Source organism: Archocentrus centrarchus, chromosome 21 (assembly GCF_007364275.1).
Source record: "Archocentrus centrarchus isolate MPI-CPG fArcCen1 chromosome 21, fArcCen1, whole genome shotgun sequence".
NCBI lineage: Eukaryota > Metazoa > Chordata > Actinopteri > Cichliformes > Cichlidae > Archocentrus > Archocentrus centrarchus.
Window position 1 is genome coordinate 30268749 of NC_044366.1, and position 21892 is coordinate 30290640.

Sequence of the window (21892 nt, forward strand, 5' to 3'; positions counted from 1 at the left end):
ATTCTGTTAACTGGGGTCCAGGGTATATTTGGCCATTTTTTACTACTTTTGTTTTTAGCTTTGTAGTTGATCTTAGAAACTGTTGACCTTGCCTTGTTTGGTATCACTCTTTTCAGCACCACTTCATGTGTGTGACTGTATAGTTATTCTTTAATTTTGACATACTGAATTAACACAGTGGACTTAAAATCACATAAAATCTAAGTAGAAAAAAGTTAGATTTTTTACTGCAAAAATCACAAACATGCTTACTGAATTATTTTTACAACTTAAAATGCAAATATAAGTTGTAAATTTTCAAAACTTGTGTAAAAATATAGTAAACAATAAAGTTAAATACAACTATTCACATTAAAATGGAGGAAAGGCCTCAGGCATTTTTCTGTACAACTACTTGCAGAGCAATCAGGACTAACATTAAGATGCTAGACAAGTTATTTATGCCGCCTCAAAAAATAGTTTCTGTCCTCCACATGACTGAGAGGCCCATCACAGGCAAAACTTGCCAGTAATGATGTCTCTTTTACCACTTTTTCACCTGTTCCTCAGCAGCCAAATGCACCCAAATGCAAAATGTTACCGCATAATTTTCTGATTGGTTGATATGGTGCATTTTTCCACCAATAGGAAAGGGGTTGTCGGGATTTATTTTGTTTTGTTTTTATTAGCAAGCACTTCCTGTTAGCGAAACTCCCATTTTTGCCATTTATTTCTGCACAAAAAGCGCATCAAAATAATATACAGGAAAAAGCATGGCATAAATTAATGGGCATAACTCTGGTTTTACTTGGCCTATCAACCTAATTTAAAAACTGGTACGTAAACTGCACTTTCGATTCATGTTGAAATGGAGACTTAGCACAGCAGCGGCCCGATGCTATGTCATCTCAAATCGACGATGTTATTTTGACGTGCCGGTGCATCCGTGGACTCCAGAGGGTTAATTCAGTGCTGCGTCCTCCTTCACAGTGTTCCACTGCTGTGGGCTTTTCTGTCCGTGACTATTTTTACTAGTTTATGCTGCTAGCCCCGTCCAGTTCTAATTCCCTGCATTTTCCAGCTATAAAGCTGTTTTTATTTTTATTTTTTAGTTTACTCCCAAGTCCTGGGTCCTGCAGTTGGGTCCTTTTCCTGTCTGGCACACAGCAGTCCATGACACCCAGACAACATAACTCCTGGGATCACTGGGACAAACAAACCCCTCCACCACCATAAGGTGGCAATTCATGGAAGATTTCTCCTGGGCCCCAGGGCAGACCGAGATATTATATGTCTGGACTAGCCTGGGAACGCCTGGCTTGGGGTTACCCTGGATGAGCTGGTGGAGATGGCTGGGGAGAATAAGGTCTGGGCTTCTCTGCTTAGGCTGCTGTCCCCGTGACCTAGCCCTGGAGAAGCAGAAGAAAATGGATGGATGGACCTGGATTTCCTGTTTCTGACTGAAACTTGGCAGATGGATCTCGCCCTGCTTAGGTCTGGCTACAATTTCCAAGAGCAGCTTTTTGTGCCTGTGGGTGAGATTGGAAACTTTTTCAGGTTTTTAGCCAGAGAGTTTAAAAGTCGGAGGAGATCATAATTTTGCAGACACAGTCTGAGCCGTGGGCCAAACAGGATCAAAAATAAAAATGTTAATCAGCAATATGAATTTGAATGCCCAGAATATAGCAACGTTTTCCTCAACACATTAAATAAAATATAAAATTATATTTTTCTTCAAAATTAACATCAGGAAAAATGAAAATATTTCAAGCTAATGAAAATTTGCTAAGTTTTCAGGTAAAAATTGTGATGTGAATTTCTGCGCTTCACAGTCAGAAAAACACTGTGTAACCTGCACAGTGTGTCCAGTTACTCAGCAAAAAGCGCAGCTGCAGACACAGCCGTGGAGACCTGGTCTGATTCTTATTTTTATTTTTTTGGACAATCATACAGGTAATCACATGGTCCCTCCAAGGACATATTAAGATGCATAATTATGGTGCCCGGGTGGCTTAGTGGTGAAGCCTGCGACCACATACATATGCCGCATTGCGGTGTGGCCGGTGCGGGTTCGAGTCCTGGCCTGTCGCCAATTTGCCCGCGCATCTTTCCCCCATTTCCTGTCTCCCTCCACTGCCCATAAAAGCCACTGTGGCCAAAAATGAATACAAGTGGCAGACATGAGTTTCCTTCGAAGGGTGGCTGGCCTCTCCGTTAGAGATAAGGTGAGGAGTGCAGCCATCCGGGAGGGGCTCAGGGGCTCAGAGTAGAGCCGCTGCTCCTCCACATCGAAAGGAGCCAGTTGAGGTGGTTCGGGTATCTGACTAGGATCCCTCTTGGGTGCCTCTTGGGCGAGATCTTCTCGGCATGTCCTACCGGGAAGAGGCCCCGTGGTAGACCCAGGACATGCTGGAGAGATTATATCTCTCGGCTGGCCTGGGAACGCCTTGGGGTCCCTCCGCATGAGCTTGAGGAGGTAGCTGGGGAGAGGGAAGCCTGGGCTTCTCTGCTTAGGCTCCCGGCCCCGGATAAGCGGAAGAGGATGGATGGAAAAAAGATGCTTAATTATGTCGCAGAGGAAAGGCAACTCACACAGCCACCTTTTATCCCAGAGACCTGCTGAGTATTTTCCTTTACTTTCCATGAACTTGACAGATTTGAACATGACAGTTGCTAATGGCACCTGTGTGATAAGGCATGTCACCAAATTCAGAAGCCATTTCCTCCAAAACTGCCGGTGATTTAAAACTTGGCCTCTGATAAAGTTCACACTCTGTGTTACAGTGCTTATGGCATGTTTTGACTTCAGGTCTTTCCTGCGCAGAATTTCCTGCACTGTCAGCTCACCTGTGCAGGTCTCCCTCTGCATCTTCTCCCATATCTGTTGCAGCTACTGCCCCCAGACAGGGGGAAGAAAATGGATGGATGGATGGATGGACTTCAAAAATGCTGGGCAAATGACACAGGACCATGACACCTAGTAGAATTACTACGTGAAGATGCCATTAATACTAGCATTTGCATGCAGCATCTGTATCCAATGTAATTTCTCAACTGAAATATACTTATAAAATCAGGTTCCTTGTTCATTTTATGGTGAGATGTGCACTGTCAAGCAGCTCCATACATTTTGCCATCCTCCTCCAATATCAGGTGTTTAGGGTGCCCGACACAACAGTTTCCCAGGTGACCATGGTATATCTGTGACCAGAAGAATGCCATTTTTCTCTTTTCTAAAATTGGTGTATTGTGTAGATGACTCAATATTCTTTACCGGTGTCTTGACAATAGTTCAAAGGAGGCACAGTGTGCTCACAACAAGCACTGTTGCAGCCCACAGTACATCAGACAGGGCTCATGGATGTCTACACTTGAAATTTGCAACTGTACGAATATGCTGGTGTGACAGCTAATGTTTGAACAAATTGGGGTTGGCTGATGTTATGACCTACCAAGGTATTGTTGTGGCCAGCGCATGTGCTGCCGGGATTGGTGGCCTAGCTATAACAGTGAGTTTGGTCAGCTAGCTGTTGTCTTGGTTGTGTTTTCACCAGTGATCAAGCTTTTAGATTGCACAGCTATAATTTTAAGCTAACACTTGTATAAGCAATCAGGAGAGAGAACCTTTGTGACTAATAGTGAATGACCCTGCATCATCTCATGTATAAAGAATGAGTGTGATTCCACCTAAACACAAGCATCAGTACCATCATCCACTTCTTAACATACAGTGGGTATGTTAGTGGGAAAGTATTCAGACCTCTTCAAATTGTTCACTCTTTGTTTCATTGCGGCCATTTGCTAAAATCAAAAAAGTTCATTTTATTTCTCATTAATGTACACTCAGCACCCCATCTTGACAGAAAAAAACAGAAATGTAGAAATTTTTGCAACCTTATCAAAAAAGAAAAACTGAAATATCACATGGTCATAAGTATTCAGACCCTTTGCTGTGACACTCATATTTAACTCACATGCTGTCCATTTCTTCTGGTCCTCCTTGAGATGGTTCTACTCCTTCATTGGAGTCCAGCTGTGTTTAATTAAACTGATTGGACTTGATTAGGAAAGGCACACACCTGTCTATATAAGACCTCACAGCTCACAGTGCATGTCAGAGCAAGTGAGAATCATGAGGTTGAAGGAACTGCCCAAGAAGCTCAGAGACAGAATTGTGGCAAGGCACAGATCTGGCCAAGGTTAAAAAAGAGTTTCTGCAGCACTCAAGGTTCCTAAGCGCACAGTGGCCTCCATAATCCTTAAATGGAAGAAGTTTGGGACGACCAGAACTCTTCCTAGACCTGGCCATCCAGCCAAACTGAGCAATCGTGGGAGAAGAGCCTTGGTGAGAGAGGTAAAGAAGAACCCAAAGATCACTGTGGCTGAGCTCCAGAGATGCAGTAGAGAGATGGGAGAAAGTTCCACAAAGTCAACCATCACTGCAGTCCTCCACCAGTCGGGGCTTTATGGCAGAGTGGCCCAATGGAGGCCTCTCCTCAGTGCAAGATATATGAAAGCCTGCATAGAGTTTGCCAAAAAAACACATGAAGTACTCCCAGACTATGAGAAATAAGATTCTCTGGTCTGATGAGACGAAGATTGAACTTTTTGGCATTAGTTCTAAGTGGTATGTGTGGAGAACACCAGGCACTGCTCATCACCTACCCAATACAATCCCAATATGAAACATGGTGGTGGCAGCATCATGCTGTGGGGATGTTTTTCAGCTGCAGGAACAGGACGACTGGTTGCAACTGAAAGAAAGATGAATGCAGCCAAGTACAGAGATATCCTGGAAGAAAACCTCTTCCAGACTGCTCAGGACCTCAGACTGGGCCAAAAGTTCACCTTCCAACAAGACAGTGACCCTAAGCACACATCTAAAATAACAAAAGTGTGGCTTCGGAACAACTCTGCAAGGAAGGATGGCAGAGGATCCCCAAATCCAGGTGTGAAAAACTTGTTGCGTCATTCCCAAGAAGACTCTTGGCTGTACGAGCTCAAACGGGTGTTTCTACTCAATACTGAGCAAAGGGTCTGAATACTTATGACCATGTGCTATTTCAGTTTTTCGTTTTTAATAAATTTGCAAAAATTTCCACATTTCTGTTTTTTTCTGTCAAGATGGGGTGCTGATTGTACATTAATGACAAATAAAATGAACTTTTTTGATTTTATCAAATGGCTGCAATGAAACAAAGAGTGTAAAATTTAAAATGGTCTGAATACTTTCCGTACCCACTGTAAGTATTCCTACAGTTTGGTTGTGAATCTGTGCCACTTTAACTCTTGTCCATGCTTCTGCGGATTAATCAGATTAAAGGTAGCCCAATGTGATAACAAAACATATTGCAATTAAATATTGATGGGGAAATTTGTTGTAAATTATTTGGTTTTCTCTTTAATTGTATTTGTGCAGGAAGTATTTATTTAACTTTGTGAGTTATCTTCATTATCTCTTTAATGTGAGGAAAAAATATTGAAAGAACATTTGCAAAAACAATGACAAGACGTACACATTATAGCCTCTAGAGTTGGATGAAAGTGGTCACATGACAGCTGCTCAGTTAACTTAATGAGATCCACAGAGAGAAAAAAAAAAGATTCATAAGGTTATTCACTGATCCTAACAATTCACTTTCTCCATGTTGAGATGATAGTGGATCTCATAATCTAATATCTTACATTTGTATGAAATTCTCATTTCATCTTCATTTTTTCCCACCTGTTATAAAATCTGGCTGTTGTATTCAATAATGTCTGATTTCTTTATTTTATTAGTCAATGATCCATTAAATGTAATATAAATAATCCTTAATGGAAGTTCAAAAAGATCCATGGTGGGTAAAAAATTTACATAAGAAAATTTTTCATTTGCTGTATTTTGGTGTGGAGCTGACGTTTAAACTTCTTTATTTGGTCTTCTTAATTTAACATTCAGCACCATGGCCCAAATGACTGATGAGTTTAATCTGACATATATTACTTTAGGTGGGCATGTAGAATTAGAAAAATACAAATTTTTGTATTTTGCTGTCATGCTTACAGCTTATATTCTAATACTCTGCAGTAACTCAACCATATTTTGCCTCATCTGGATTGAAAAAAGTCTCCATGAGCCAATGTATATTTTCATTGCAGGGTTGTTGTTTAATTCTGTTATGTTCAGCACAAATATCTACCCCAAACTTTTGATAGACTTGCTATCTGAGAAGCAGATCACAACTCTTTCATTCTGTAGCTTTCAGGGATTTATTTATTACTCTTTAACTGGTTCTGAGTTCTTTCTCTTAGCTTCCATGTCCTATGACAGGTATGTGTCTATATGTAAACCCCTGCAATATCATACTATTATGAGAAGAACAACTGTCAAAATTTTGCTGGCTTTAGCTTGGCTTCTGCCTGCTTGTCAGCTTATGCCATCAGCTGTATTCAGTAACACCTTAAAAATTTGCAACTTCACTTTGAATGGAATCTTTTGTAATAATGCAATCTCCAGGCTTTACTGTGCAACCCCAAAATCATCATATTTAATATATGGTGTGTTTATTCTAATTAACACTGTATTTCTTCCTTTGCTTTTCATACTTTTTACATACACAAAGATATTTATAATATGCTATCGAAGCTGCAGAGAAGTCAGGAAAAAAGCTGCACAGACCTGTTTACCCCACCTGATTATTTTGATCAGCTTCACATGTTTGTGTTCATATGATATAATTATAGCTCGACTAGAAATTAATTTACCTCAAACTGCACGTTTTATATTGACTTTACAAGTGATTTTGTATCATCCTCTCTTTAATCCAATTGTATATGGACTGAAAATGAAAGAAGTTTCTCGACACCTCAGGAGGTTGTTTTGTCAAGGCAAATTGTGTATCAGAACTGATGTTGGAAGAGTCGTCATTTCTGTTGTGATACAAGTTCAAAGGCCGGACGTCCCTCCAGTGTAGAAATTTCATTGCACAGCTGATCTTCTATATATCAAAGAGTATCATTAGCAAATTTTAGAGTTAAGTTGTCCATACTGTGATAGTGTATAATGTACCTTACTTTACTCTTAATATTGACTAATATTAGAAATTTACTTCAATCAGTATAGTGATATATGTACATGGACTCTGTGCTTATTGTGTAAACTATAGTGTACTACTTTAAAAATATGTTCTTTCTTTTTACTTAAGTATGCTCAAATGTAATTTACCACATATTCAGTTCAACATGCAAACTCCACACAGAAAGGTGGAGTCAAACCTATGGCCATATATTAAATATATATATATATATAATGCTGGAATTAAGCCTAACTTTTCAGTGAAGCTTTAAGAAATACATTTTTAAGTTTGACAAAGTCACATAAAGTCGGTGGGTTGGTTGCCTCTAGGCTTACATTAGTTTATGTTGGCTATTAGTGACTGAACAGATGACTCAAATAAATTATTCCATCCATTCGCTTCTGCTTGTATTCAGGGCCGGGGGGGTACCAATGTTGGTATCTATATTGATCATTACCACTGTAATGAGATCGATACTTTAGCGTCAGTTTCTCTCCTGTATGCACTGCTGTGGTTTAATCAAAGATGTGAGCTGACTGTAAGTGCTGCTCCTGTCACAGTGCAGAGCAGGCACACTTTGCTCCTTGTTGGTCCGTGTACTTTGTGTTCATTTGTTTTTCTGTTTTGAAAAGCAATATTGAAAAACATAAAACGGATTGTTTGTTTAAATTTTCCTTTTCATACAATGTAAAATGAATTATATTTCTGAGAGTCCACTTTAGCCATTTTCCATGCAAAATCTCCTGATGCTCCTCAGGGAGAGCCGCCCTTCTTCACCACAGCAATGTGAGATAACTGCAGGAATTACCGCAGAAGCCAGTCCCCTTTTTGTCATGTCTACAATTTCTTTAGAGTGTGGTTCTAAAGCCATCCTAACAGCTCTGAAAACCATACACTGACAAAAGCAAGCACAAAATAAGAGAGAGTGCTTTGTATTGTAATGAGTTGCCTTGACGATGGTTTGAGAAAAGTTTGAGAAAAATAAAAAGAAAGCCGTTTTGACATTTTCTTTTGTTTGCAAATGTATGTTTTGTTTTCAAATGGAAAAAATGAAAGATAATTTGGTTTACATTGTATGAATTTGGAGTATAAAATTAAAATTAAATAAACAACGATCCATTTTTCTTTTTTTATGTGTTTTGAAAACGAAAACTCAATCAGTTTCTTGTTTTTCAATATCTGTTTTCAAAATGGAAAAATGAATGACCAAAAAGTACACGGACCTGGTCCGCACAGTGTTTCGATGTCATACGTCGGGTGACTCGACGGCCCCAGACAAGCGAGAAAGCGATCAGGCCCAGCCCGCCGGCAGCAGCATGCACAATCACAGGCAGCGCAGAGACGGGTCAGAGCAATGACAGTGAGGAAGAGGAGCACTGTGTGGCTATTGTTCAATGCTGTGAGATTCGGTGGTAATACGACAAATTTATACAAGCATATGAAAAATAATCTGAAAGAAAACACAGAGTTACAGATACGAAGAAAGGAAAGAAATGCCCCCAGTCCCGATAGACCCAAACCAAGACTCAGAGGCTGAGGTCACTGGCAGAGGCCTTTCAGTGGAGCAGAGAATATTTCCAGGTAGATAATATAACATATCATGATGTCATGAGTCACTTGGACACTTGGACCTCCACTGCCATCATTTTATCCATACAGTGCACCCATGCATATATTACATATACATTTTTATTTATTTACATTCCTCTACCCATAATGCATATTGCGTATGCTGTATACAGATTTACATGCTACAAATGTATATAGTGTTTTTATATCTGCTATTGTATTTTATGTATATAGTGTTTTTCATTATGTTTCTAAGTTTGTTCATTGTTTGGATTTTTGGTTTTTATGGGTTTTCTAAGTCTGGTGATTATTTATCTGGTCGTTAACTTCCTGGTTCCCTTTGTTCCTGCCTCTCCTGCATCTCTATGTTCTAGTGTCTGTTTTGTCCCTCTGTCATGGTCCTTGTTTCATGTATTTTTGTATTCAGTGTTGTGACGAGTCTGCGTCTCTGTCCCTGTGCTTATTTGTTTCCTGTTTTACTTTGTCAGTCTTCATCACATATGCTGTGTTTAGTTTTACTTCCTGTCCTTGGCTTTTTTGATTCCCTGCACTTCCCACCTGTTGCCTACTCCCTTGTTAGTCTCTGTGTATATATATTGTCTGTGTTTTCCTCCGGTCCCTTGCTGTGTCATTGTCAGGGCTTCCCCGGCACCTGTCCAGCCACAGTTTTACTATTATTTCCTTGTCATTATTTCAATAAATTGCATTAAGTTCAGTCCTGCCTTGAGAGTCCTGCATTCTGGATCCAACCTTGCCTGCCAAACAGCCCACCATGACAATTCTGACTACAATTGTGAATTTTTTTTTTGAAGTATAAATAAATGTAATATTAAACCAAGGCCGAAGCACTGAGCTGCCCCTCTCAAAGTGGCTTTGAGCGAGAGCGTGTTCGAGGCTGCAATACTGTATGCCATTCCTTGGCTCATCCAGGGATGACTGGCATCTGGCGGGGGTCAGCTGCCCATCGTTGCTGGTTCTCTGGGGCTCTTGCCCTTTGGTCATGGGAACCCCAGCAAGAACACAAGATTGCTGGCCTGTCTGCAGCATTCACGTATGTATTAGGACAATGACACAATCTTTGCAGGAGAAGACATTATAGCAAGCTCACCTGGAGGTCAGACCAATTTTAAAGAGAAATTGTGACAAAAAGAAAAAGCCCAAGAACTACATCTCTTTACAGGCCTCATTGTGTTAAAAAAAAGTTCACAAAAGCACAACTGGAAAATGACTGAAAAATTACACCCTGTTGGGAGGTGGTTATTTGGAATGGTAGTCAGAAGAAAGCTTCTTCGTAATGGCCAGGTATTAATATGTAGTAATCTGGGAACTGTGGTGAAGCTTACATTCACATAAAATTATTTCTTCAACCTTACAAGTCAAATGCATAGTTATTTAAATGTAAAGTATATTGGATTTTAAACTTTAATGTTTGGAAGAAAATGGAACATTTGCACAAACAAGGCAGAGAATGTGGTCACATGGCAGTAATTTGTCTTAATGAGATCCATAGAGAGAAAAAAGATTCATAAGGTGATCCCATCAGTTCTTACAATTCACTTTCCTAAATATTGTGATTGTAGCTGATCTCATGGTCTAGTATATTGCATTTGTCTGTAATTCCGATCTCTTCTTTGTTTTTTTCCTTGCTATACAGTCTTTATTCAATGTTATATCTTTTTTATTCTATTACTGCATGATGAATTAAATGTAACATATAACATTTCATTAGGTGTATTTTAGTATCAAGCTGACTTTTGTACTTCATTACTCATTTGGATTCATGGAGCAAATGCATGATGAGTTTAATCTGACATATATTACCCTAGCTGGGCATGTACAATTAGAAAAATACAAATTGTTGTATTTTGCTGTCATGCTTACAGCTTATATTCTAATACTCTGCAGTAACTCAACCATTTTTTGCCTCATCTGGACCGAAAAAAGTCTCCATGAGCCTATGTATATTTTCATTGCAGGATTATTGTTCAACTCTGTTATGTTCAGCACAAATATCTACCCCAAACTTTTGATAGACTTTTTGTCTGAGAAGCAGATCACAACACATTCATTTTGCAGTTTTCAGGGATTTATTTATTACTCTTTAACTGGTTCTGAGTTTTTCCTCTTGGCTGCCATGTCCTATGACAGGTATGTGTCTATATGTAAACCCCTTCAATATCATACTATTATGAGAAAAACAACTGTCAAAATTTTGCTGGTTTTAACTTGGCTTCTGCCTGCTTGTCAACTTATGCCATCAGCTGTAATCATTAATACTTCTCAAATCTGCAACTTCACTTTGAATGGAATCTTTTGTAATAATGCAATCTCCAAGCTTTATTGTGCAACCCCAAGAACATCATATATAATATATGGCATGTTTATACTAATTAACACTGTATTTCTTCCTTTGCTTTTCATACTTTTTACATACTCAAAGATATTTATAATATGCTATCGAAGCTGCAGAGAAGTCAGGAAAAAAGCTGCACAGACCTGTTTACCCCACCTGCTCGTTTTGATCAGCTTCACATGTTTGTGTTCATATGATATAATTATAGCTCGATTGGAAATCAATTTACCCCAAACTGCACGTTTTATATTGACTTTACAAGTGATTTTGTATCATCCTCTCTTCAATCCAATTGTATATGGACTGAAAATGAAAGAAATTTCTCAACACCTCAGGAGGTTGTTTTGTCAAGGCAAATTTAAGTTATTTATCAGAACTCATGTTTGTAATCTAAATTTAAAGATTCAACTTCTATCCAGTGTAGTTATTAGTTTTTATAGCTGATATAATCACAGATTATGTTTTTAGTTATAACCTTGTTTAATGATTACTACTCCATACTAGTACTTTAATTAGTGGTTAAATAATTTTTTTAAACTGTAGAGAATTGAGATAAGTGTATCTATTTGTGTTTTATATATATATATATATATATATATATATATATATATATATATATATATACACACACACTGTTTATTGTACAAATATATTTTCACATTTTTATGTTCTTCATAATTAATCATACTCAAATGTATTGTCTGCCCATATTATGTATACTGAATACACTTGGCAGTTATTAATATAATGCAGTGCCTTTGAACCTTTCAATTATTGCATTTGCTTCGTAGCTGTCATCACATTTTTTTAAATTTTTGCTCTGTTTTGGTGATTCACAAATTTTAGGTATCATGATGTTAATTTAGTATAACAGGCACAACTCTCTTTATCCTTTTTAACATTTTGTGCTTTAGCCACTTTTATTCTTTTATACAATTTGTGAAGCTCTCCTTGCTGTCAGGGTTTGTTGCCAGTAATGGCATTCATAACTTTTCATGTTTGCCACTATACCACATCATTACAGATTAAAAGCATCATAATGGGGTGTAATGGTTTTGCCTTTCTAAATACATGCCTCGTAATTGGAGTGCACTCCACCCAGTTATTTCACATCAGGGAGTAGTATGGTATATTCACACAAGGTAATTTGCACCATTCCCTAACAGAGCACTTTTTACCCCAACAGTTTAGTTCATTTTTGACTAGTGCATTCCATACTTACCTACATTATAATGTAATGTACTTGCATTTATGTAGTGCTAGTCCTACTGACCATTCAAAGCACTTCGCAGACTGGAAGTAGGGGTTTACAACTGCTGGCTCCTGACTCCTGTGTCAAAGGTTTGGACACACTTGTTCATCCAAACTTTTGACTGGTACTATAAATGCAATCCATGCTGAAGAACACTAGTTTCAGTTTATTACTCTAGAAGGGTCCCCTAAAACAAACTGGTCCAGAGTCAAGGGTCAGATTTAAGATTTTGATTTAAGAAATGGAGAAACAAGCAAGGGACTAGCCTGCATTGATACAGACGTGGCATCAATGCAAAGAGAGAGCTGAACATAAAGGTGAAGCTGTCAGTTTACAGACTGATCTACAGTGGCTTACAAAAGTATTCATACCCCTTGAACTTTTCCATATTTTGTCACATTACAACCACAAACATAAATATATTTCACTGGAATTTAATGTGGAAGACCAACACAAAGTGGTATACAATTGTGAAGTGGAAAGAAAATTATACATGATCCAAAACATTTTTTACAAATAAAAAACTGAAAAGTGCGGTGTGCAAAAGTATTCAGCCCCCCTGAGTCAATACTTTGTGGAACCACCTTTTGCTGCAATTACAGCTGCAAGTCTTTTAGGGTATGTCTCCACCAGCTTTGCACATCTAGTGACTGAAATTTTTGCCCATTGTTCTTTGCAAAATAGCTCAAGCTCAGTCAGATTAGATGGAGAGCAGTTTTCAGATCTTGACACAAATTCTCAATTGGGTTTAGGTCTGGACTTTGACTGGGCCGTTCTAACACATGAATATGTTTGGTTTGAAACCATTCCATTATAGCCCTGGCTTTATGTTTAGGGTCGTTGTCCTGCTGGAAGGTGAACCTCTGCCCCAGTCTCAAGTCTTTTGCAGACTCCAACAGGTTTTCCTCCAGGATTGTCCTGTATTTGGCTCCATCCATCGTCCCATCAACTCTGACCAACTTCCCTGTCCCTGCTGAAGAGAAGCAGCCCCAGAGCATGATGCTGCCACCACCATATTTGACAGTGGGGATGGTGTGTTCAGAGTGATGTGCAGTGTTAATTCTCCGCCACACATAGCACTTTGCATTTTGGCCAAAAAGTTCAATTTTGGTCTCATCTGACCAAAGCACCTTGTTCCACATGTTTGCTGTGTCTCCAACATGGCTTCTGGCAAACTGCAAACTGGACTTTTTATGGTTTTCTTTTAACAATGGCTTTCAACTAATAGTTGTCCTGTGGACAGATTCCCCCACCTGAGCTGTGGATCTCTGCATTTGGTCCAGAGTCACCATGGGTCTCTTGGCTGCATCTCTGATCAGTGCTCTCCTTGTTTGGCCTGTAATTTTAGGTGGACGGCCTTGTCTTGGTAGGTTTACAGTTGTGCCATACTCTTTCCATTTCCAGATAATGGATTGAACAGTGCTCCGTGAGATGTTCAAAGCTTGGGAAATCTTTTTATAGCCTAAGCCTGCTTTAAACTTCTCCACAACCTTATTCCTGACCTGTCTGGTGTGTTCTTTGGACTTCATGATGCTGTTTACTCCCCAATATTCTCTTAACCAACCTCTGAGGCTGTCACAGAGCAGCTGTATTTGTACTGAGATTAGATTACACACAGGTGGACTCTTTTTACTCATAAGCAGTCATCAGGCAACTTCTGAATGCAATTGGTTGCACTCAGAGAAAAGGGGGCTGAATTTGCACACCACACTTTTCAGTTTTTTATTTGTAAAAAATGTTTTGGATCATGTATAATTTTCTTTCCACTTCACAATTGTATACCACTTTGTGTTGGTCTTTCACATTAAATTCCAGTGAAATATATTTATGTTTGTGGTTGTAATGTGACAAAATATGGAAAAGTTCAAGGGGTATGAATACTTTTGCAAGCCACTGTATGTCCTTACTCTCACCTATGGTCATGAGCTTTGGGTAGTGAAAAAAAGAACAAGATCACAGATACAAGCAGTAGGCTGTTTAGGCTGCTGACCCTGTGAACCGACCTCATGTACAGTAAGTGGAAGAAAACAGGCCCTATGGGTACACAAAATATTTCTTCCACTTTTCAGAGCCTGAATAGAGTTTTGGGTTCACTGATCCAATCATATAGGTTTACAAAGTCCAAACTGCCTCTGAGTAAGGGTCTCTAGAGTTTGACAGTGGTGAGGAAATCGTTTCATGAAGATGGTAATGAGCTCCATAGAGGGTGCTTATGTCTAATAAAACCATGCAACAAGCATTGAATAGTTCTTAGTTTCTGAAGACCAATAAGCACAAAGTGCATTCCAGTGCACAGCATAGGAACCTTTTGAGTGGTTGTATCTATTTTTGACCCTTTTAATGAATGCTAATTTAAATATGACATACATAACACTTAATGGGCATGTGGAAGTGCACAGATACAAATATCTTTATTTTTTGATCATGTTTACAGCATTTATTCTCATAATCTGCTTTAATGTCTCTATCATATGCCTTATTGTTATACACAAAAACCTCCATGAGCCCATGTATGTTTTCATTGCAGCTTTGTTACTGAACTCTCTTCTTTTCAGCACTAATATCTACCCAAAGCTTTTGATTGACTTTTTATCTGAGAAACAGATCATATCTTATCAAGCTTGTCTCTTTCAAGTTTTTATGTTTTACTCTTTAAGTGCCTCCGAATTCTTGCTGTTGTCAGCTATGTCTTATGACAGATATGTGTCTATTTGTAAACCTCTGCAATATCCAACCATCATGGGGGGAAAAAAAGTCATTTTGTTGCTGGTTTCTGCTTGGTTGGTTCCTGCTTGTCATGTTGCAGTGCCAGTTTTAATATGTAATAATACCATGTTCTGTAGCTCTATTTTAGAAGGAATTTTTTGCAACAACTCAGTCACCACTCTATTCTGTGTTACTTCAAAAGAAATATCAATATATGGTGTAGTTGTTCTGTTTAATCTTGTACTGTTCCCTTTACTTTTCATAATTTTTACCTACACAAAGATCATAATAATTGCTTATCAGAGTTGTGGAGCTGTCAGGAGAAAAGCCACACAGACCTGTTTACCTCACCTGTTAGTTTTGATTAACTATTCTATTTTGATTACTTATGATGTCATCATTGTTAAGCTGGACTCAGATTTTCCAAAGACTGCACGTTTTGTAATGACACTGCAAATTATAACATATAATCCTCTGTGCAATCCAATCATATATGGACTGAAAATGAAAGAAATTTCTAAACACCTCAAAATGTTGTTTAGAAAAATGAAATGATACATCATCACAGATTAATCAATTTTTAGTAGTTTTAAAAATAGATGAGGATATTTTATTTAATCAGTAATTAATTCTAAAAACAGTTAATGTAGGGATGTAAACTGCCAGAATTGCCCATGGTTTTACTTTTTTTTTTTTTTTTTTTTTTTTTTTTTGCTGTAGTTTCTTATTTATTGTTCTAAATCACTTTGCTTTTGGACGCTGTTGAAACATTATGTTAAATAGATTTTCACTTTGCATATGCTCAGGCAGACTCTTTAGAATACAGCTGAAAGAAAAAAAAGTTTCCAATGCATTGTTGTGTGTTGTTGTGAAGAAACTAAAAAACTAAACTAAAAAAAACTTTTTCTTTAAAAAAAAAAACAGAATGCTATTTGATCACAAGCATGTAATTCCACCAATCCACAATTGACCAAGGAAACATAAATACATACTGAAGAGTGAGTGAAATTAAAGAACTAAGTCTGTGCAAACTAATTTAAAAGAATTTCTTTTTATTAAGTCCCTGCATTCAACAAAGCAGGGACTAAGTACTACTAAATTTGCTCCAGGAGCCTTCTCAAGTTTTCTCCCACCATTTAAGTTTCGTCTCATAGTAATATCAGATAACCATCTGCTTATCTAGGCCCAGGTCACAGATACCAGATACCCAGACTTCCCTTCTCCACCTGGACACCAACAGGTTCTGCATTTCCAAGCCAGCCAAAAAAATGTAATCTTTCCAGCATATCCAGAGTCAGCTCCGGGACTTCCTGGCAGTAGGACATCACCGAATCACCTCCCTTCCCCTGAACAAAGGACATGTCAACACTGCCTGAGATAGGTTTATCGAGCCTCATTCAAGGGGTCTGACCAGGCCCAATCCTAAAGCACTATATGGGCTACCATCTTGTGAGCCCAACAGCAGAAGTGGCTGAAGGAGTCTGGTTCTTTATGGATTTGGTGGTCCTGTTGAGGAAAAAATAAACTGAGGTGGGAAACCAAACTGACATTTTGAGACTTTTTGAAATAAACCTTTGCAAAGCGATCAATACAGCACAAACAGTCTTTGCACCAGCATTGACAAAAGCAAAAATAATAACAGCAACTTAATACACATTGTGTGTGATACAATCTTATCCTGTTAGCTGTGGTGAGTTCCAGTTTCCATCATTATTTAGGCATCAGCATGAAAATGACCTGCACCATGACCTTGGGCATGGCTTACGTTTTAGCTGTTTTTCTATCTTCACACAACTCCACCGCGGTACATAGAGGTTATTTTAGTTGAAACACAAATTTTCCACTACAATTTGAATATATTTACCACTCTTATAGTATAAAACACCTGGGGTTTAAGTGAATGCTTCTTTTAGTAGGACAAAGGCATCTTAATGACCAAAAACTTTAAAGAAAAAAATTATTTAAATGGGTGGCTATTGTTTGGTTAATGAAGCCATTTGGTGTGAGACATTATTATCAGACTTTCTTTTTAAATACATCAGCCAGTGTTTCCAATTTAGTAAAACTAATCTGCTACAGTATTGTGAGGAATAAATGTACATGTATCACCAAATGTCACACACCTCCTTTTTCAGCTAATAACAGAGTAAGGGTCAAGACCCTTCTCTAGGGAGCAACATGAGAGAGTGAGGCAAACTTATCCTGTGTTTGTGATGGTTGTAGAGTTAAATGTTAATTGTGAAAAATGCTCAGAAGGGTCACAGTAGCTACCATAACTAAAAAATGTATAAAACCTTTCAGGCCACACCAGCCTGCCTGTTTAAACAGGTGTCTGTGTTCCATCGCTGATCTCTCGTGAGTGAGTGAGTCTCACTCAGCACGTCACTTAGTTGGAGTCCGTTGGAGGAGGGTGCTTAATCACCGATTACTCTTTTGTTCCAGCTCACCTGTAGGTTGAAAAGGCAGACCATGTCATACACCCTTGTTATCTTCCACGTGAACATAGAAATTTGTGGGTAATTATTGTGGTTCTGGAATCTTCGTGCAGTGGCTGGCATGTACCTAAGTGGTGCAACCTTTGATCTTAACCTTTGTCGGGGGGTCAGTAGTACCTGGAATGTCACTGCCACCGTTTCTGCTTCCATTTGGTTCTTTGGAGAGCTCCGATCAGTTTTCCTGGTCTACAAGGGTGTGAGTTTGTTTGGGCTGGTTGTGGAAAGGCTGCTTTAACCTGTTTATGGAGAGAAGACAGAGCAGATCAGAGATTTATACAGTAGTGTAAGCTTTCATCCACTGTGTTCTGTGGTCAGAAGAGGGCGCTCTGGGAGCAGTATCCCCATATTTGGTAGAAAGCCAAACAAAATTTCAAAAAGACAGAGGCCATGTTTAATTTTTACGCTAGTTTCCATTTCGTATTTCTGCACATTTGCTTATGTAACCCCTGTTACTTTGAGTGCATCACATAACACACATCAGCTGACACGGTTACCTCTCCTGGTTTGCTGCCACTGCTGAGCGGCACCTTTAAGATCTAGCAGGCAGGCCTACACTCGGGTGGATTGGCTCCTTCTGTGGCTGGCTCACTGTGTGCTATCTAACACGGGAATTCAACTACAGGATTATTATGTAAATACTTAGCGGTTAGTTACTTTTTTTTTTCCTTTCCCCTTTTAGCGGTTAGACGGTTGTCTTTAGTGGAATTAATGCTACGAAGTGTCTCCGCTAAGAATAGGTAGTTCAGAACTGGGTTCTATTTCTTAATGCTTTAGCCTTCAAAACATTTAGGGGCAATAAATTTCAGCTGAATCCAAAACATGCTGTTGGCTACCCTTTCCTGTATTTTCAGTGGATTGTGGTACGGGAAGTAGCCTGTTTGTTGTTTTGTTTATGATGTAGGCAGCGCATTTCAGAATGCGTTGTCCGGCTATGGCTTTTCATATTGAATGTAAGGATGGGAATGATTTATGTCAAAATGATGTCATGATGTTGAAACTGTATTTACCAGTAAAAAATGACTGGGCCCAGATACTCTGCCTTTAGTTTATTTAAGAGTCTTGGACTCAGCCTTTGCCACAGTCCAGCATGGAGATGAACTGTTTGCTCAGTTTTTGAACACACTGCAGAATCCGTGTGAAAAACATCTGCTACAGTGGTTACACTTCACGTTAAATGGTGGAAAGAAAATTATACATGATCCAAAACATTTTTTACAAATAAAAAACTGAAAAGTGCGGTGTGCAAAAGTATTGAGCCCCCCTGAGTCAATACTTTGTGGAACCACCTTTTGCTGCAATTACAGCTGCAAGTCTTTTAGGGTATGTCTCCACCAGCTTTGCACATCTAGTGACTGAAATTTTTGCCCATTTTTCTTTGCAAAATAGCTCAAGCTCAGTCAGATTAGATGGAGAGCAGTTTTCAGATCTTGACACAAATTCTCAATTGGGTTTAGGTCTGGACTTTGACTGGGCCGTTCTAACACATGAATATGTTTGGTTTGAAACCATTCCATTGTAGCCCTGGCTTTATGTTTAGGGTCGTTGTCCTGCTGGAAGGTGAACCTCCGCCCCAGTCTCAAGTCTTTTGCAGACTCCAACAGGTTTTCCTCCAAGATTGCCCTGTATTTGGCTCCATCCATCGTCCCATCAACTCTGACCAACTTCCCTGTCCCTACTGAAGAGAAGCAGCCCCACAGCATGATGCTGCCACCACCATATTTGACAGTGGGGATGGTGTGTTCAGAGTGATGTGCAGTGTTAATTCTCCGCCACACATTTTGGCCAAAAAGTTCAATTTTGGTCTCATCTGACCAAAGCACCTTGTTCCACATGTTTGCTGTGTCTCCAACATGGCTTCTGGCAAACTGCAAACTGGACTTTTTATGGTTTTCTTTTAACAATGGCTTTCAACTAATAGTTGTCCTGTGGACAGATTCCCCCACCTGAGCTGTGGATCTCTGCATTTGGTCCAGAGTCACCATGGGTCTCTTGGCTGCATCTCTGATCAGTGCTCTCCTTGTTTGGCCTGTAATTTTAGGTGGACGGCCTTGTCTTGGTAGGTTTACAGTTGTGCCATACTCTTTCCATTTCCAGATAATGGATTGAACAGTGCTCCGTGAGATGTTCAAAGCTTGGGAAATCTTTTTATAGCCTAAGCCTGCTTTACACTTCTCCACAACCTTATTCCTGACCTGTCTGCTGTGTTCTTTGGACTTCATGATGCTGTTTACTCCCCAATATTCTCTTAACCAACCTCTGAGGCCGTCACAGAGCAGCTGTATTTGTACTGAGATTAGATTACACACAGGTGGACTCTTTTTACTCATAAGCAGTCATCAGGCAACTTCTGAATGCAATTGGTTGCACTCAGAGAAAAGGGGGCTGAATTTGCACACCACACTTTTCAGTTTTTTATTTGTAAAAAATGTTTTGGATCATGTATAATTTTCTTTCCACTTCACAATTGTATACCACTTTGTGTTGGTCTTCCACATTAAATTCCAGTGAAATATATTTATGTTTGTGGTTGTAATGTGACAAAATATGGAAAAGTTCAAGGGGTATGAATACTTTTGCAAGCCACTGTATGTCCTTACTCTCACCTATGGTCATGAGCTTTGGGTAGTGAAAAAAAGAACAAGATCACAGATACAAGCAGTAGGCTGTTTAGGCTGCTGACCCTGTGAACCGACCTCATGTAAGTGGAAGAAAACAGGCCCTATGGGTACACAAAATATTTCTTCCACTTTTCAGAGCCTGAATAGAGTTTTGGGTTCACTGATCCAATCATATAGGTTTACAAAGTCCAAACTGCCTCTGAGTAAGGGTCTCTAGAGTTTGACAGTGGTGAGGAAATCGTTTCATGAAGATGGTAATGAGCTCCATAGAGGGTGCTTATGTCTAATAAAACCATGCAACAAGCATTGAATAGTTCTTAGTTTCTGAAGACCAATAAGCACAAAGTGCATTCCAGTGCACAGCATAGGAACCTTTTGAGTGGTTGTATCTATTTTTGACCCTTTTAATGAATGCTAATTTAAATATGACATACATAACACTTAATGGGCATGTGGAAGTGCACAGATACAGATGTCTTTATTTTTTGATCATATTTACAGCATTTATTCTCATAATCTGCTTTAATGTCTCTATCATATGCCTTATTGTTATACACAAAAACCTCCATGAGCCCATGTATGTTTTCATTGCAGCTTTGTTACTGAACTCTCTTCTTTTCAGCACTAATATCTACCCAAAGCTTTTGATTGACTTTTTATCTGAGAAACAGATCATATCTTATCAAGCTTGTCTCTTTCAAGTTTTTATGTTTTACTCTTTAAGTGCCTCCGAATTCTTGCTGTTGACGGCTATGTCCTATGACAGATATGTGTCTATTTGTAAACCTCTGCAATATCCAACCATCATGGGGGGAAAAAAAGTCATTTTGTTGCTGGTTTCTGCTTGGTTGGTACCTGCTTGTCATGTTGCAGTGCCGGTTTTAGTAGGTAATAATACCATATTCTGTAGCTCTATTTTAGAAGGAATTTTTTGCAATAACTCAGTCACCACTCTATTCTGTGTTACTTCAAAAGAAATATCAATATATGGTGTAGTTGTTCTGTTTAATCTTGTACTGTTCCCTTTACTTTTCATAATTTTTACCTACACAAAGATCATAATAATTGCTTATCAGAGTTGTGGAGCTGTCAGGAGAAAAGCCACACAGACCTGTTTACCTCACCTGTTAGTTTTGATTAACTATTCTATTTTGATTACTTATGATGTCATCATTGTTAAGCTGGACTCAGATTTTCCAAAGACTGCACGTTTTGTAATGACACTGCAAATTATAACATATAATCCTCTGTGCAATCCAATCATATATGGACTGAAAATGAAAGAAATTTCTAAACACCTCAAAATGTTGTTTAGAAAAATGAAATGATACATCATCACAGATTAATCAATTTTTAGTAGTTTTAAAAATAGATGTGAGGATATTTTATTTAATCAGTAATTAATTCTAAAAACAGTTAATGTAGGCATGTAAACTGCTCATTCTGCATTTCAGAATGCTTTGGCTTTTCATATTGAATGTAAGGATGGGAATGATTTATGTCAAAATGATGTCATGATGTTGAAACTGTATTTACCGGTAAAAAATGACTGGGCCCAGATACTCTGCCTTTAGTTTATTTAAGAGTCTTGGACTCAGCCTTTGCCACAGTCCAGCATGGAGATGAACTGTTTGCTCAGTTTTTGAACACACTGCAGAATCCGTGTGAAAAAACATCTGCTACAGTGGTTACACTTCACGTTAAATGGTGTCGTTAAAAGAGGTGTTGTCTCAGCCCAGGATATTGATAAACATCTGTTAAAACAATTTTGCAGAGGTTGCTGGGATTATGCTGCTATATCTAAACTGCAGCTAGAAAAAAAAAGAATGACCCTCCAGCATTCCCTGAACTACTTCTGCTGC

The 21892-nt window shown here is 38.7% G+C and overlaps 4 protein-coding genes across 4 annotated transcripts; all 4 read left to right on the plus strand.

Annotated features, from left to right (window-relative positions):
- Nucleotides 1-5924: 5924 nt before the first annotated feature.
- On the plus strand, nucleotides 5925-6935 carry LOC115800192 (olfactory receptor 2T27-like). Its single transcript, XM_030757442.1, has one exon. It carries the CDS (start codon nucleotides 5925-5927, stop codon nucleotides 6933-6935), a length of 1011 nt encoding a protein of 336 aa, XP_030613302.1.
- Nucleotides 6936-10386: 3451 nt separating this feature from the next.
- On the plus strand, nucleotides 10387-11814 carry LOC115800193 (olfactory receptor 51E1-like). Its single transcript, XM_030757443.1, has 2 exons — nucleotides 10387-11340; nucleotides 11806-11814. Exons 1-2 carry the CDS (start codon nucleotides 10387-10389, stop codon nucleotides 11812-11814), a joined length of 963 nt encoding a protein of 320 aa, XP_030613303.1.
- A 2737-nt stretch (nucleotides 11815-14551) lies between these two features.
- Nucleotides 14552-15472, plus strand: LOC115800194 (olfactory receptor 13C2-like). Its single transcript, XM_030757444.1, has one exon. It carries the CDS (start codon nucleotides 14552-14554, stop codon nucleotides 15470-15472), a length of 921 nt encoding a protein of 306 aa, XP_030613304.1.
- Nucleotides 15473-20437: 4965 nt separating this feature from the next.
- Nucleotides 20438-21358, plus strand: LOC115800195 (olfactory receptor 6N2-like). Its single transcript, XM_030757445.1, has one exon. It carries the CDS (start codon nucleotides 20438-20440, stop codon nucleotides 21356-21358), a length of 921 nt encoding a protein of 306 aa, XP_030613305.1.
- The last annotated feature ends 534 nt before the right edge of the window (nucleotides 21359-21892 follow it).